Genomic DNA, 17,272 nt, shown 5'->3' on the forward strand with positions numbered 1-17,272 from the left:
GATTGAATTTCTCAAATGTCAGGCAATCAGCCAATCAGGCATAGTTGTATTTTTCCTTCCAAAAAAAAAAAAAAAAAAAAAAAAAAAAAAAAAAAGGCATAGTTGTATTTGTTCTAAATTCGGAGGTAAAGGTAATTAGCTGAGCTTTATTATGAGGTAAGGTAATTAGGTTGGCTCTCACAGGTCCAACCTAACCCGGGTTGGCTAGACGATATGGGAGTGGAGGAGAAGGGTCAATTAGTATTACATGCACCATGGTGCATCTAGAATTAGGTACACCAGGCCCAATAGCCCAACAAATCCATGTCCAATAGAAAGAAGCCTGCACCCAACAGAAAGAAGCCCAACCATTTTTTTTTTCACCATTGAATTTGGATATTCTTTTTTATTTTTTCCTACCTCTAAATTCTTTAAAAACCTAAATTAAAACTTTTAACATCCATTTATTTATTTTTCTCTCTCCTCTTTTTTTTTTTTTTTTTTTTTTAAGATTATTTTTGCTTCCCTTATTGATAATATTGATTCTCCCTTTTTACCTCTAAATTACTAGAAACTCTAAAATTTTCAACAATGGGGGAAAACTCTACTTTCTCAATCCACTTTAATATAAAGTTTCTTCTATTTTATTAAAAATAAAAAATAAAAAATAAAAATAAAAAATTTGGAGATTTGCTGTTTTTTTTTTTTTTTTTTGGGAGCTTTTTGACCAATTTTGGTGGGTTGAGCAATAAAAGTAGCAAATCTGATGTTAATCGTTCTATATCCATTACATTCATATTTTGTTATTATATTTCTAGTTTGTTCATATACGTTGCCTTTTATGTCCATATATGTGTTGTATGAAGTAATAATTTGTGTATAACTTTTATCAAATATTTTGGTATGAAATAATAATTTATTTGGATGTTGTGTATTTCCTTCTTTTGTTGTTTAATACTTCGTATTTAATTATAAACCAACTACTGAACACCTTCAAGAAACTTCTGAACATCCATCAGAAACTTCTGATAAGACACTAGAAGCAACACAAAAGCCCCATAAACTTCTGATAAGCCCCTAGAATTTTCTGATAAGCCACCAGAAAACATAGAATCAATCTAAAAAACCGCTAAACCCCTAAAAAAACTTCTGAACCACAATTACTAACCACTGAATACCCTTTAAAACATTTTAACCACCTTCAAAAACCTCTGAACCTCCTGCAAAAACTTTTGAACCCCAATTACAAACCACTGAACATTTCAAACACATTTTAACCACCTTCAAAAACCTCTGAACCCCAACCACAAACCACTGAACACCCTACCAAAACCTCTGAACCCCCTACAAAAACTTTTGAACCCCAACCACAAACCACTAAACACCCTAAAAATACTTCTGAACCCAAACCACAAACCACTGAACACCCTACAAAAACCTTTGAACCCCTTACAAAAACTTCTGAACCCCAATCACAAACCACTAAACACCCTACAAAAACCTCTGAACCCCGTACAAAAACTTTTGAACCCCAACCACAAACTATTGAACACCTTACAAAAACATGTGAGCCCCCTACAAAAACTTCTGAACCCAATCACAAACTATTGAACACTCTACAAAATCTCTGAATCCTCTACAAAAATTTTTGAACCCCAACTACAAACCAATAAACACCCTACAAAAACTTCTGAACCCCAATCACAAACCACTAAACACCCTACAAATACTTCTGAACCTCAATCACAAACCACGAAACACCCTACAAAAAATTCTGAACCCCAAACACAAACCACTGAACAACCTACAAAAACCTCTGAACCCCCTACATAACTTCTGAACCCCAACCACAAACCACTGAACACCCTTTAAAAATTTTTGAACCCTTACAAAAACCTCTTAACCCAATCATAACCATTGAACACCCTACAAAAACCTTTGAGCCCCCTACAAAAACTTCTGAACCCCAACCACAAACCAATGAACACCCTTGAAAAACCATTGAACCCCCTACAAAAACTTCTGAACCCCAACCATAAAGCATTGAACACCCTTCAAAAACTTTTGCACTTGAAGACACTGCTCATAATGCTAAATGTTAAGATTAATAAATTATAGAGTAGAGAATGCCAATTTTTTTTTAATATAATTAAAAATACATAGATCTAAAATAAAAATAAGTTCATAAGTAATGTATCGCATGTTTAGAATTATAATAAAGATGTTCGTAATTCCAAAAATACATGTTATGTATTCACAGAAAACACAACATACGTTCATATTTTTAAGTTAAAATGTTCAAAATACTAAAATATAATCAAATACAGATCTATTCATAACAAAATACACAATCATCAGTAAAAAAAAAAATAAAAGAATATGAAAGCTACATTTTCCTAAACTCAAACCTAGCTATGGTGATTTAGATAATGAAATCTCATCGGAAAATAATCACACCATCAGCTTAACACCTTCTTCTCGATGACAACGCCATGTTAACTTCATGGTAAAAAAACTCCATTAACAAAGCTTCAAATCGAAGGTTGAAAAAAACAAAATTTGAATTTAATCTATTGTAATGAAGGAATTCACTCAATGGTGATCAACAATATAAAGGAATTCAATTAAAATGATGATGAACAAATTCAAGAGAAAGAAAAATAAAATAGAGGAGAGAGAAAATAAAAGAGAGAAAAATTAGAAATTTGAAAAGTAGAGGAGGAAAGAGAAAAGAGGGTATATTTTAATTGGTGGTTCATATAGAACTATATGCACCATGGTGCATCTTATAATTTGCCGAGAAGGGTAAGTAATCCAATAGGTCTATTGTAAATCTTGGTCCATCTTAAATAGGTGGACAACCAGCCCAAATACAATACAAAACTCATTTTACGCGGCCCAAACTCTTAATTTTCTTTCTTTCCAAAATTGACGATTAGGGCTGTCAAAAGCTGACACGACACAATAACCCGACACGAAATAAGCGGGTTTGGGTCAAGTAATCTCGACCCGTTTACATAATTGGGTTGACACGGACCCGACACGAAATTAAAAGGGTTTGGTTTGGGTTGAAATTTTCAACCCGAAACCGACACGCATAACCCAATTATATAAATGGGTTGAACGACAACCCGCTAACCCGAACCCGACACGCTTAACCTATTAATTAAGTAGTAAAAAAAAACAAAAATTTTACTCTAAACTTTTAATTTTGTAAATTGCCTGGGCACCATGTATACATTTAGATAATATTTTGCGGTTAATTTGGCGGATAAAAAATAGATTTCAACTTTGGTAAATTAAAATTTGGCTGTTAATTTGGGACAACTCTTATGTATGGTTGTGCTGCTAAAGCAACCAACTTTGAATTCCTATAGTACTTTTGCTAAAATTACTAACTTTAAATTCTTGTAGTATCATTAATGAATTAATGATGTATGTGTTTTTAATTTTGAAATTGAGTATTATATTTTATTACATACTATATGGGTAAAAGGTTACATGGGTAACCTGTTTAATAAGCGGGTTAGGTTTGGGTCAAGGATTTTCAACCCGTTTAATAAATGGGTTAGGTTTGGGTCACGGGTTTTTCAACCCGTTTAACATCACGAACCCGACACGACACGACACGACCCGTTCGACAGCCCTATTGACAATTATGACCTGACAGAAGATTCAATTATGAACATTTACTCTTACAATTGTTGAAAAACTTCTCTCTCCTCTAAAAATTTGAGAATCGCCATGGAAGAAAAGCAAAAAACACATGCAGAAAGGTAAATAAAACTTATGAACCTAAAATTTCTTTAAATTTCTTTGAATTTGCATTTAACTGTTAATTAAATTTCTTCATTAGTTAAATTTTTCCAATTTGTATATAATTTAAACATTTTTCACATTTTATAGAGACCCGACAAATTATTCTACAAGTAGAGATAAAGAAGAATTGTTAAAGCTAATCCGATCGATTTCAAGGCGTGCAGTGGTACATTGCGATTGTTCGGATATTTTTACTAAATGTTCAAAATTTGCGATGTTTAGATTTATTTACTAAAAGTTCAAAATTCAAAATTATTCAGATTTTTTACTACATGTTCAAATGTAAAGGCATATATATTGCGAGTGTTCATATATTTTTAATAGATGTTCAACATTTTCGATGTTCAGTTCGGATTTTTTATTAAATGTTCAAAATTTGCAATTGTTTAGATTTTTTACCAAATGTTCAAAATTATAGGCGTGGTACATTGTAATTTTTTAAGATATTTTTACTAAATGTTCAAAATTTTCGATGTTCAGTTCGGATTTTTTTTACTAAATGTTCAAAATTGCAATCATTCAGATTTTTTTAACTAAACGTTCAAAAGTATAGGCGTGGTACATTGCGATTGTTCAGATACTTTTACTAAATGTTTAAAAATTTTGATGTTCAGTTCAGATTTTTTACTAAATGTTTAAAATATGCAATCTTTCAGATTTTTTTACTAAACGTTCAAAAGTATAGGCATGGTAGAATGCGATTGTTCAGATATTTTTACTAAATGTTCAAAATTTGCAATCGTTCATTTTTTTTTACTAAATGTTCAAAAGAATAGATGTGGTACATTGCGATTGTTCAGATATTTTTACTAAATGTTCAAACTTTGCGATGTTCAGATTTTTTACTAAAAGTTCAAAATTCAAAATTGTTAAGATTTTATTACTAAATGTTCAAATGTAAAGGCGTGATACATTGCGATTGTTCATATATTTTTAATAGATGTTCAACATTTTCGATGTTCAGTTCAGATTTTTTATTAAATGTTCAAAATTTGCAATCGTTCAGATTTTTTTTACCAAATGTTCAAAATTATAGGCGTTGTACATTACAATTTTTTTAGATATTTTTACTAAATGTTCAAAATTTTCGATGTTTAGTTCGGATTTTTTACTAAATGTTCAAAATTGCAATCGTTCAGTTTTTTTTAACTAAATGTTCAAAAGTATAGGCGTGGTACATTGCGATTGTTCAGATACTTTTACTAAATGTTTAAAATTTTTGATGTTCAATTCGGATTTTTTTTACTAAATGTTTAAAATATGCAATCGTTCTGATTTTTTTACTTAACGTTCAAAAGTATAGGCATGGTACATTGCGATTGTTCAGATATTTTTACTAAATATTCAAAATTTGCAATTGTTCATTTTTTTTACTAAATGTTAAAATGAATAGATGTAGTACATTGCAATTGTTCAGATATTTTTACTAAATGTTCAAAATTTTCGATGTTCAGTTCGGTTTTTTTTTTGTTAAATGTTCAAAATTTGCAATTGTTCAGTTTTTTTTTTTTACTAAATGTTCAAAATTTGCAATGTCCAAACTTTTTTACTAAATTAATTGATCAAATTAATGACAACAATAAAAAATATCAATTAATAGATCATAATGGATTACGATTGAAATCGATCAGATTAGTTGCAACAAATTCAATTGATATTAAACAATAATTTCATGAACAAATTCATTGCAAAATCAATAATTTAATTAATATTGATCACAATGAATTCATAATAACTAACTTGGATTGATGTCTTCAAAATTATCAACAATTTCCATTACGTTAAATGCAGAAAATCAATGGAAAAAATTAATGGAAAAAAAAAAACAAAGAACAGAGGAGAGAGAAAATAATAATTTGAAGAAAAAAAAATTTGAATTAAAATCGAGAAAGACATAAAAAGATATTAGATTTTTGTTAAAAAAAAAAAGAGAGAGAGAGAGAGATTCTGTATAGAAGGAACAAAAAATTTAACAAAAAAAAAAAAAAATAGATGAAGAAAAAGAAGAAAAGATGCAGGAAGAGGAATGAGTAGAGTTGAGTTGTGTTTTATTTGTATAGGGGTGTGTTTTAGGAGGTGGTCCATCTAGAACAGATAGACCAGGGTTCACACAAGAATTTGTAAAGGGCAATCCCAACCCCAAATTGCCTCTAGTGGGGTTTGATGATCACTGTGATCCCATAATTAGGTTGTTCATCGATCCAAGACCGGATCGGACCGACAAGACCGAAAATTAGAATTTCAAGAACCGAAGACCGGATCGATTAGTTGTGACTAAACAAAAATCGGACCGAGAAACTCAGCCCAAAACCCAGACCAGACCGCTTTGAACCGATTTTAATTAGGATTTATTAAGAAAAGATCTAATTTTTTTTAAGGAAAACTAAAAAAAATAAAGGAAAACCATATTATAACGTCTTTCTATGTATGATTAGTATAAAAAGCTCATAAAATTAAATTTTTCTAGGCATATTTAGGATAATTTTAATCATTATTTAAGGGTTTATGCATATTTTTAAGTAAAAAATCAGTCCGGTCCAAAATCAATTTTTATAGGGTTTTGGACCAAACCTTTTTCGAAAAAATGAATTTCTCAACTCGAAGACTGGACCGATTAATTCAGTCCGATCAGGTCCGGTCCAATTTTTCGGTCTGGACCGATTTTTGAACACCCCTACCCAACCTTTTGGTTGTGAGGTAACAAACCTTACCACTAGACAAGCTTAACTTGGTAGGAAAGGTGATTAGCTGAGCTTGCCAAAGGTTTATCTTTTTTATTCTCCGTTTTTTTTTTTTTTTTTTGGTGGATCTAGGGACTATGGGGGGTACACAGAAGTAAGTGCTAATCAAGCGAGTCGATAACGAGTTGAGGGATGCTTTGTATGTAGATATACTTGTAAAATCAGAAAAAGAGAAGAAATGTGGGCCAAATAATTTGATGTATGTAAATGCTACAAGGTGTTTAGACCACCGTCTAAGAAGCCAAATTCACCCCGACTATGGTGCAATCGAAGATGGTGTTAGCTAAGAATTAACACAACGTTGAAACCCGTTTAGGGTGGTTTCAGGGTAGGATTTAGGGTTTGGAGGCGGCGTTTTGAGGTGGGGGAAAGAGAATGGGTCGATTAGAGGTGAGAGGACAAAGTAGAGGGTTGTGTCGGGGTGGGTAAAGGGAGGGGGTGGGGTCACTGGCAGAAGAGGGGAGTGTGCTCCGTTGGGATGGGGCGCCGGGGAAGGGGGCCTAATGGCAGGGAGGGGTGGTTGGTTGGCTGGGTAAAGGTGTTTTTTTTTTTAAAAAATTATTTATAAAATAATTACTTTAGTATTAAAAACTAACCATGATTAAGAATTTTGATTATTATCATTGGTAATCAATAATACAAGTTTGCTAGTTTGTAATTAACGTTTGATAATTTTTGCTTAATGTATTGATAATTGTCTTCAAAATGTAATATTTTGAATAAAGATTTGTATTAGGAGAACCATATTCAATATTTGTAACAAAATTTAATATAAGTTGTTAAATTATCTTATGATATGTAACAAATAATACAATTAAGGACTAATCATCTTATCCAAGTTAACTATTATTTAATTATTTTATTGGATAGCTAAGGTGGTAAGACTTGTATCGTACTACATATTGGTTTCAAGTTCAAGTCATGATGTAATCATTTTATAAATGTCGAATCTAATTCTTGTTGTGGAAGTGACATGACATATTTATAGTGTTTAAATACATGACACGTGGGCCACGTGGCATATATTGATGACTTGGCACGTTAATAGAGCTTAAAAAGATGACACGTGACACATATTATAAAATAATAGAAAGAATGTCTAATCGTTACAAATCGGGTGTAATAAGATTTTTTATAATTTGCCAAAGAGAATTTTCCTTTTTCAACTTAAAATTGAAGTTATCTAACCTTCTTCCCTAATTTCAATCGATGGAGGGAAAAGCCTTGGTTCGTGTGGAGGGACTTGTCAAATTTTCTAAGGGGACAGCGAATGAACCATCAAAGCTTCAATATCAAATCTAAGCCATGAATGGTATTGTCGTTATTCTTTCCAAGCTCCAATCTTTTGCTATTAATTTTATTGTAAAATATGCAAATCGTTGATATGACTGTTCATCTTTCAGGTTACATCATCTTTGATTTAGGATTCTTCTGCAACCAAAAGACATTGGCAAGAATATGTACTTTAAATTAATGGGTAACATTCTCTAATCATACTTTTTCATTATTTTTTAACATGAACATTACACATGTAAAGCACCCCTTTAATTTTTAACAACGGAGTATATGTTAATGTATACGACGAAATTACCAATGCAATATTAAGTAATGAAGTAATGTTTTATTATTTGTCAACCAGTTGTTGGTTTATACTTCTGTCTTTAGGTGTTTAGTTAATTTATGGTATTTATTCATTTGTGTGCGTAATTGGTAAATTTTAGTCGAAATCACCTAAAGAAGACGATAAACTATGGAGTAATTTTTAGTCAGCCTTTACAATTTGAATGGTACAATTGCCATTTGGTAATTTGACCTTATGTGATCGGACCTTTATTTTACCTCAAGTACCTGTGTTGGATCCTTGACTCTCAGACATGTCTAAGGACACTTAGACATTTCATTCTTAATTGGCCAAAATCATGAAAATTTCCACAAAATAGTAAATCAGACACTTGGACATGTACTCATGGCACATGGGTTCCCAAGTCCGAGTAACATTCTGATCATGGGACCAAAACCCAACCAGAAAGCATACCAAGTCATGCATAAATTTTACTGAATAGGTTAAATGCCTCCTATTTTGAAACAAAGAGGGGGATGCATCTGTTAAATCATGTAGTCTAGGAAACATGTAATTCTGCAGTTTTAGATATTCTTAGCTTAGCTCTAAACTCCTTGAAACATGAATTCGATACAAGCCTCTCAGTCAGCACCCATTGGTGTTTAATCAAGTAGAATCGCGAATAATAAATCAAATCAGATGCACACATCTGTTGCAGTGGGATAATGCTAGTAAAGATATGTCAAAGTGACAATTATGTGACTAGCCTTTCTTGGATTGATAGCATTTGGCATCTTAGCAATACAAACTCCGAGCCAATAAGATAAGCCCAGTAGTTGGATTGTTGTAACCAGACTTTAGGCCAGGTTTTGTAGGAGAGTAAGTTGCATAATGGAACCAAGAATATAACATCAGTTCCTGAATCATATATCCTTTACTTATGTATTGGCACCTTCAGATTTAGAATGCCTGCCAAAGCACCTGAAGATTCCGATTGTGCCATGCTTACTCGACTACATGGACTAGGGCATTAATGCTTGAGAAACTCCAAATTTATTGAAGTCCCCAAATACCATTATGATTTGCAAAAGAATAAAAATGGCATATCACTGTAATGATTAGGCAAGTCTTGTTAAGAAATACGAGTTTAATTTTCATCAACAAAATCCGAAGAATCAATTTATGCACATTTATGAAGTGTTCTCCTAGGAATATACTTGATTAGGGGAACAAAAGAACTTAGTTGATGCTTTGTGGCATTCACGTCCTGTAAGTGCAGTGTGAACTGAAAACATTAGGACCTGATACCACCATCCCCTGGATTCAGAACTGTATTCCTTTCATTTCAGTCATTGCTGTCGCCTCGAAAAAAATATTATCATTCTTCCTCATCCACTTCATGAAAAGGGAGTGGTACCTGTTTAACTGCTCTAAATTTGCCGGCATTATTTAGATGCTCGTTCTCTAATCTGAAAAGATGAGAATATATACTATTAGTACCTTGAAAGTTCATTAGTCAGTCACTTTTTCATGAACTGACAATGATGGGATTTGAGTTTTTACCTATAGAAATTCCATTGTCCTCTTCTGATCACTTCCAGGGCAGCTAAAAATAGCCCAATTACTCTGTAATCAACATTTCCGAAATTCGGGTGGAGAACTGTTTGTAGCCAAGCCAACCTCAATATCAGGTTCAATACCTGCAAAGATTTACCATTATTTTGTCTTAGTCAAAAATTAAAATATTTGAACCTCATTATTCTCTAATCTTATTTTTACTTTATCATTTTTAGCCTTAGTAATAGTATGAAAGTTACTCAATCTTCAGGCCTTCAGGGGTTTTTTTAAGCATGCTTAGCTAGTTTGTGGTTATGGTACGTTTATTCGAGAATTTAGCCTATTGATAATGATAGATTTGTTTATAGTATATATACCATGGAGAAATAGTAAATGAACTTCTTGCGGAGCATTAATTCATTCCTTAACCAAGGATTTTTGGAATGAAATTGTAGCAATCCCCAATCCTTTACATAGTCCCAGTACAATTGGTACATAGTGGCACCACTTGACAAGGCTACAACTAGGCATAAGTATCCTGTCGACTTCTCTTTTTCGTATGCCAGCTTAGCTCCCGCTGCCAGCATAGCTGACACATATTTACCTAGATTCACAAGGTGTGTAGCCTGCCCTTCGTCGAACCACCTTCTTGCACACTGAAAAATTTCATGTACTAATTATTAGCCTATTTTCATTAAGGTAAAATTTCTTTGTTCTTTTGGTACAAGGAAATTCTTTTTGTTTTTTTTACCTGCATAGCTCTCCAGTAGTATGGTAGAAAGGAAACGGCATATGCGAGATCTCTGTAATGTGCAGTCCTCACACAGTATCCGTAATCCTGAGTCTTGTAACTCCCTGTGATGTAGTAACAAGCTACATACTCGAGATTTCTGAGCAGAGGAACCTGTTGAAGTTATTACTTTTATTGTTAGTCTTTTGATAAGAATAAGCATATTATACTTGAAGTTGATTGGTAATTTTGAGGACTAATTACCTGGCTACAGAGTTGATCAGCCATGAAGAAGTCTAGCATAACAACCTACAAATGAATCACCCACAGACCACATTAGATACCGAAAAGTGCCTCATATTTATATTAGTATTAAATTAGTTTAACTGAGAGATTTAAGTACCTTATATAGAGGTGAAAAAACTATATTCCTTATAGCTTGAAGGAATCTATACCGAGTTGATCGATACACAATGTTGAAAGGGCAGAACAATAACAGCACGAAAAACTGCCAAATAGAAAAGAAACCACAAAAATTGTTAATATAAATTACCTAAAAACACCAATATGGTGATACTTGTGATAATTTATGTGTGATTTTGTAAGAAAAGTGATTCATGTCAATGTTCGTAACTTTGTTGTTTAAGTATAAATCATTATCATTATCACAATTTATAAACGGGTAGTTAGATTTTGTAAATTACCAATAAGAGAAAGCCAGGAATGGCCTGAGCTAGGGTAGAGGAGTATCCTTTGGATGCAAGTGACAGGTGAATGAACAAGACCCCTAGAATAGCAGTCATGGAAGCAGTACTGATTAAGAACGCTTCTCTAAATTTAAGTTCCTTAGTTGGAGCTAGCTCCAAGATGAAGCTGTAATTTATCCGCGCCTTTTTCCAGGTGAAGATATTGCACCCGTACAAGAAGATGTGCAAGAACAATAAACTGAACATACTGAAAAACAGTAAATGAAATTGTAACAGTTAGTGAATTTTGCTCGAAAAATCGATGTTTCGAAAGATTGCTAGAGTTGAAAGGATGGAGATAGAGAGTCTTGCCTTAGGACAGGATATACAGTTTCCATGTAAACAGTGTCAGGTGATTGTTTAGAGTACATTCCCATTAGATGAGCCATGATGACATAACCAGCTAGAAGTGCAATAAAGCATCCTGTAAACAGACCTGAATTTGCACAATATAAATAAGTGCTGTTAATGCATTATCTTTGAATCTTATTAATCTAAAATTAAAGACTTCTAATTGGGTTAAGTCATTCTTGAAAGTTTCAATTTTTATCTTAAGGAACTAATATATTTGCATTTAGTTAGTTAATTTTTTCATTCTTTTATTTAGGTGAGGAAGCGGGAAGATTATGAGAAATATGTGAAATCTACACGACTTTAACAATAACTAACACTAAACTAATATTAAGTACATGTTTAGCCTTGATCATAGAGGACTCGAGTGGAATTCGATCGTGAGATTCGATTGAATCAAACTCGAGTAACTTGTAAGCATGCTTAAATATGTATTATTTCCATAAATCATCTAAAATAATGAAAACTTTGAAAGTCTTTCAAAAACAAATACAGTGCTAAAATTGGCAAATCATAAGTCCAATCAAAAAGATTTTCAATTTCTTCATGGAATTCACAAAGTATAGTGGAAGTCCAACATGCATCCAATAGACAACCGTTATGAGCATGTTTTAACATCAAATAAAAACACTAGGTTGGCATATTACACAAATCAATCAAAGTTGATCCTATATTTATTTTTTTGTGGTGTATTGGTTGTTATTGGGCCTTTTTTTAATCAGGGCTTAGACCAAACAAGATCATGTTTTTGTCCCTAAGTTATAGTGGCCTACGCTATGCTTACCTTACCTTTTCCTTTAATTCCACCCATATAAAGTGGCCCAAGTACGGCCCTTCTGATCATGCTTTAGTGGTCTTACGGGCCCGCCTTGTCTATTTACTTTATGTTACTCTCTAGTATTATACTTCCTCCGTTTGATTTTACTTGTTACGTGCATTCACTTAGTAAGTTAGTATAGTTTATTATGTTTATTCAGCTTTTCTTAAAATATTTGTATAAACCCGTGTAGTAATCTTAAGGAACTGAGGGAGTAGTTAAGAAATACTAAACTAACAAGTAGTATTCAATATAAAGGTGGTCAAAAAGAGGATAGATTTTATAACTCATTTATGAGTTTAATATGTTATCTTTCATGCTTTACTGAATTATTGATTAGAACTTTGCTTGAAAACAGAAAGAAACATGCAGAAACAGAAGTTAAAGAAAATTCACCTATGAAAAAGGTTACTGCATGGGATTCTTTGCGATGATTTGGCTTGAGGTATTTCATGGCTTTCCTCCTATCATCTTTGGCAAAATGCTTAACAAATAGCTCTTCAACTTCATCGGATAATCGCATAACCTGTTACAAGTAAAAAAAGAACATTAAATCATGATTATACTATTATAGTTGATGATAATTGTTTCACCTCAAAATACTTGATGTTGCATTAACATTTAGCATATTAATGTAGATGTTGTAAACGAACATGAGGTCTTGTTTCTCATGTTGTAAAGAAGTTCTTTATGAGAGGGTAGCATAGTCACGTGGTGTCTAAAAAGTTCATGGTACGGTAAGTGGAAAATCTATATGTTGATTTATAAGGTCATTTCTATCTAATGTCATACCAACGTATCTTTTTGCTGCGTATAAAAATCTAAGTCTAACGATCTTGTGTGTGGTGTTTCACTATTATGCTAGATGTCCACTTGACATTGTCTCTTGAAAGACTTGAGATTTATTTGCTGCCTCAGAAGATAAAATTGTTTCATCAATCAGTCAAATTTATGCGGGGACAAAACAATGCAAACATTAGTAAAATGCAAAGTCTACTAGTCTATCAGGATTTTTTTGTTTTTCAAATGATTTCCTTTACAATTGCTGCGTCACATTTGTGGTGCAATGCTCGTAAAAAAATGGCTTTTGGTAAGATCGAAGGATAATTGGTTGTACCACGTAAGATATATAGTCAAACACACAAAAATTGTATTTTCGAAAGAGTTAGACTTTTACCAAGTCAGAGGTGTTGAAATAGGAGTTTTCTACCACTTTGAGGTAAATTGGTAGTACTTCTTTGTTGGTTACCTGAAATAACAGAACTTCCTAGGTTATTCATACGTACAAACAAACAATTTGCTTTGGTAAAAAAAAAAGAAAGAAGATCTTTATAAAGCAAAATCACTTACTTTGTCAAACTTTTTCAAGATTTTGACAAATGCAAGCATGTTTAAGTTCCTGCAAAACACAATTATCTAAGAGTATTAGTTCATCTTCTTCACGTATGCATGTTCCATGTGTAACTAATCATGGTTTTTGTGTGCAAAAATTAGGTGATTATCCATGTGATAAGTTAATTTTACCTGTAAGTTTTAAGGTAATTCAAACCCTTATATAACTCAAGAAAAGCGCCTCGAATCATCTTTTCTGCATGATGTAGGTTACTTTTGTTGATGTGAATTCCTCTTGGGTTGGCTTTCTTTGTAGAATTGTGATTTATAACGTCTTCCCAAACTAAGGAGCCTATAGCTGAGAAGGTTCGAGTTGGCGTCGTTAGTGGAATGTTAATGGTTAAGTTCTTCCCTTGGCAATTAAAAACCCTACTAGAGAAGCTCCTTGAACCACTGTCATCTCTTTTGATTCGTCGCAATGATCTTTCCGTCTCATCAGATTTTGGGGATTCATTCTCATTCTTCTCATTTTCATCAGTGGAAGAGCTGTCTTGGCCCTGTTCTTGCTCTGTTTCCTCTGCTTTCTCAATCAACTCTATCTCTGCTGTATCAATAAAAATAAATGTAAATCATTAGTTATAACTTTACAATAGAGGTAAGTTTCTGATTCATTTGATTCCTTAGAAGACTCACTTTTATGCATTTTAAAAGGGCTTAAAAACTTTATTATGTGTAGATTATCACTTAAAGTCCTTAAATTATGAGTTTGTGATAGGGTACAAAATAAATTTTTCTAAAAACAGTTGTGTAGAAATTAATACCGTCCAAACTAATGATATCTTTTTTTAAAATGTAAAGACTACTCGTGGCGTATCGAAATGTAAAAACTTACAATGATTTTTTTTGATATTTTAATGGAATACAGCATTGAACTGACAACCCGAAATAAAATGTGGCCTATTATTTGGAGGCCGAGGAACCATTATTTTACCCTTTTGAAAGTCAACTCCTTTTGCATGCCCCCGGTTTACAGTAATTTTATTGTACATCGAACATTTTTACGAAAAAGTGACCCTTTTTCTTTATAAAAGTGACCCTTTTTCTTTACAAAAGTGACCCTTTTTATTATAAAAGTGATTCATATTTTCACAAAAGTTACCCCTTTTTTACAAAAATGACCCTTTTTTTCCACAAAAGTGACCCTTTTTCTTCACAAAAGTGACCCTTTTTTTCACAAAAACAGAGTATTAAAATAAAAAAAATAAACACAAAATACAAAGGTTACCCCAATGGCTCTACTTTCATCCCGTATCTTTATCTCTCCTCAAAACTAAACATTTCCACCATTAACAAACCTTCAAATTCTCTCTCCTCCATCAAAACCTCAACCCCCTTCTCCCTCTCCGTTACCAACTGCAAGCCCTCATATTTTTCCCTTCATAGTTGTCGTCATCGTCACCTCTGCCGCCATAGTCATCACCACCTCCGCCGCTGCCATGTTTGCCACCATCAAAGTAGATGAGGCGAAATGATAAAAACCCACAATAAGGTATATATGCAATTGGGGTCGAGGTATTCGGAGTTGTTGTAATTCCGGACTTCAAACTCGACAAATCGGGGGATGGGGGGAGGTCAGAAGCGCAGGAATCAGGGGATTGGGATGGTTAGCAAGGTCGAAATCGGAGGGGGACGCCGGATTCTTAGGAGAAGCTAAGGGAGTGGCGACAGGAGTGGTGGTTTGGCAGCTGTTGGTTGTCCCAACTTCCGCCATTCACTAATTTACTGAACACCGGCTTTTTTTAAAAATTTGTGTTTGAAAGTACAGGATTAGTGCTTACTAGTGGAGAGTTGGCTTGAAATGGAGGGATCATCATTGGAATCCTGAGAAGAAGCTTCCTTCTTCCTCTTGAGTTCGTTCCTCGCCTGAATCAAGAAATCAAGCTGCTTCTTAGCTGAATTTCCTTTCTCAACAAAGTCTTTCTCCTTAACCCTATAAAACTGGTTCACTTTGTTGAGTTGGCGGTCCAAACAAGTGAAAAATTCAGCAGCAGCCTCAACATCGGCGAATTGCTCCAGCAATTCAGTCTCATACATATCTCCCCTACTCGCCGAAGATGCTAGCTTCCTATGGACCTGCACCACATCAAAACTTCACGTCATTACTCTTTGTAATCACATCATAACAAACGTAACATACTCGAAAACAGAGGAAAAACAGGGGAAGTACATGAATTGTGGCATGATCTCTATGTTTCTGACCAAATGAGGAGAACTTCCCTAGGGAAGAAATCAAGGAAGAGGCAAAAGAAGCCTTATTTTGTTGCTTAGAAGAGTTTTTATCAGAATTCAAGAACTGAATCTTCTTAAGCTCCTTCTTCAGTTGCTCATAATCGACGAAGGCATCTTTCCACTCCGGCACAAGCTGTGCCTCAAACTGCTTAGAGAACTTCACCATCTTTTCGCGTTAACTCGTTTTTAAGAGAGAATGTGTAAGAGGGAGTGGGTTTGAAAGAAGAACACAATCCGAGTATTTATCGACGCGAAAGGAAGTGATTCTCTAGAGGCACATTCTAAGATATTCTATGTTCTTTGTTCCACTAGAATGCTAGTAGTTTAGGGAGGGAGGAGAGAGAAAGAGAGAATACAAGGGTGTGGCAAAGGTTCGCCGGAAAAATGCCCTTATAACTGATATGGTAACCTCTTCCCTGCTATATGCTCTTATATGGAGATTTGGCAGAGTATAAAAGGTAAAATTGATGGACATAATATTGGGACCCTACCTAATTCTAAAATATGTTACCTGATTATAAAGTTTCCCCCTTTTTCATGTTGATTATTTTTAAAAAAATATATATATTTTTTTTCTTTTTAAATAGAGAATTTGCATGTACAAAGCAATATTTATAAAAAGAATGATTATTACATGGATTACTAATTATACGAGGTTACATGTATTTTCTCCTTTGCTGTATGGTTGCAAACTTGTAACGTTTGCACTATACTCGTTAACCAAATATTAAGTTTACGTAAAAAGAAAAAAAATACAGTTATATGAGGTCTTGCTAGTCCCATATTGATGTATAGTTTCACAATAAAAAAAAAATAATTCCGGAGTATACTATACATTTACAAATATCTAAAGTTTAAAAGTGTGATTTGAGAAATGTAACCTCCCCATATTGCTCTAATAATGGAATAAAGGAAGTATTTATAGGAAGGTATTATAGTAATGAAGCACAAATGAGAGCAGCAGAACACATGTATAGAGCCCTAAACAAGTTTTCTTTTTTGATTCCTTTGCAATTCACACTATTGGTCTATAATTCTATAATTAAATTAATAGCTATTAGCAAGTTCTACATTTAGGCTCACCCCCCTAATCATGCATATGGTGCTAGTAGCATAATTAGATTAATATGTTACCAATGAGGGTTTGAACCTTGACTGCTGCAATAAAGCAAACATGAGAGCAGTGTGACTTTGTTTGTTTTCCAAGTAAATTTCAAAAACAACTTGTTATATGGATGTATTAGTCAGCATAGAGCTAGAGGTGATCAACTTTGACTCGGCCCGCTAGCCCAGTCCGATCCGTCCCGAAAATATGGCGGGTTTGGACAAGTCTAAAAACGCATTTTAGTT

At 33.4% G+C, this 17,272-nt stretch overlaps 1 protein-coding gene and 1 long non-coding RNA gene across 2 annotated transcripts; one reads left to right on the forward strand and one right to left on the reverse strand.

Moving 5' to 3' along the window:
• The first annotated feature begins 7,739 nt into the window (after positions 1-7,739).
• LOC145601757 (uncharacterized) lies at positions 7,740-8,016 on the forward strand. Its single transcript, XR_014104433.1, has 2 exons — positions 7,740-7,851; positions 7,943-8,016. It is a non-coding gene; the product is annotated as an uncharacterized LOC145601757 (long non-coding RNA).
• Positions 8,017-9,229: 1,213 nt separating this feature from the next.
• LOC145601363 (phosphate transporter PHO1 homolog 1-like) lies at positions 9,230-16,326 on the reverse strand. The gene is made up of 14 exons (XM_081657374.1): positions 15,861-16,326; positions 15,472-15,766; positions 13,826-14,237; positions 13,652-13,700; positions 13,479-13,550; positions 12,698-12,827; positions 11,446-11,569; positions 11,092-11,341; positions 10,791-10,895; positions 10,652-10,696; positions 10,409-10,561; positions 10,035-10,313; positions 9,664-9,800; positions 9,230-9,569 (listed from the first exon to the last, which is right to left on the reverse strand). The coding sequence occupies exons 1-14, from the start codon at positions 16,086-16,088 to the stop codon at positions 9,479-9,481; spliced, it is 2,370 nt and encodes a 789-aa protein (XP_081513500.1). The 5' UTR covers positions 16,089-16,326; the 3' UTR covers positions 9,230-9,478.
• Positions 16,327-17,272: the final 946 nt, after the last annotated feature.

Source organism: Chenopodium album, chromosome 21, assembly GCF_948465745.1.
Source record: "Chenopodium album chromosome 21, dcCheAlbu1.1, whole genome shotgun sequence".
NCBI lineage: Eukaryota > Viridiplantae > Streptophyta > Magnoliopsida > Caryophyllales > Amaranthaceae > Chenopodium > Chenopodium album.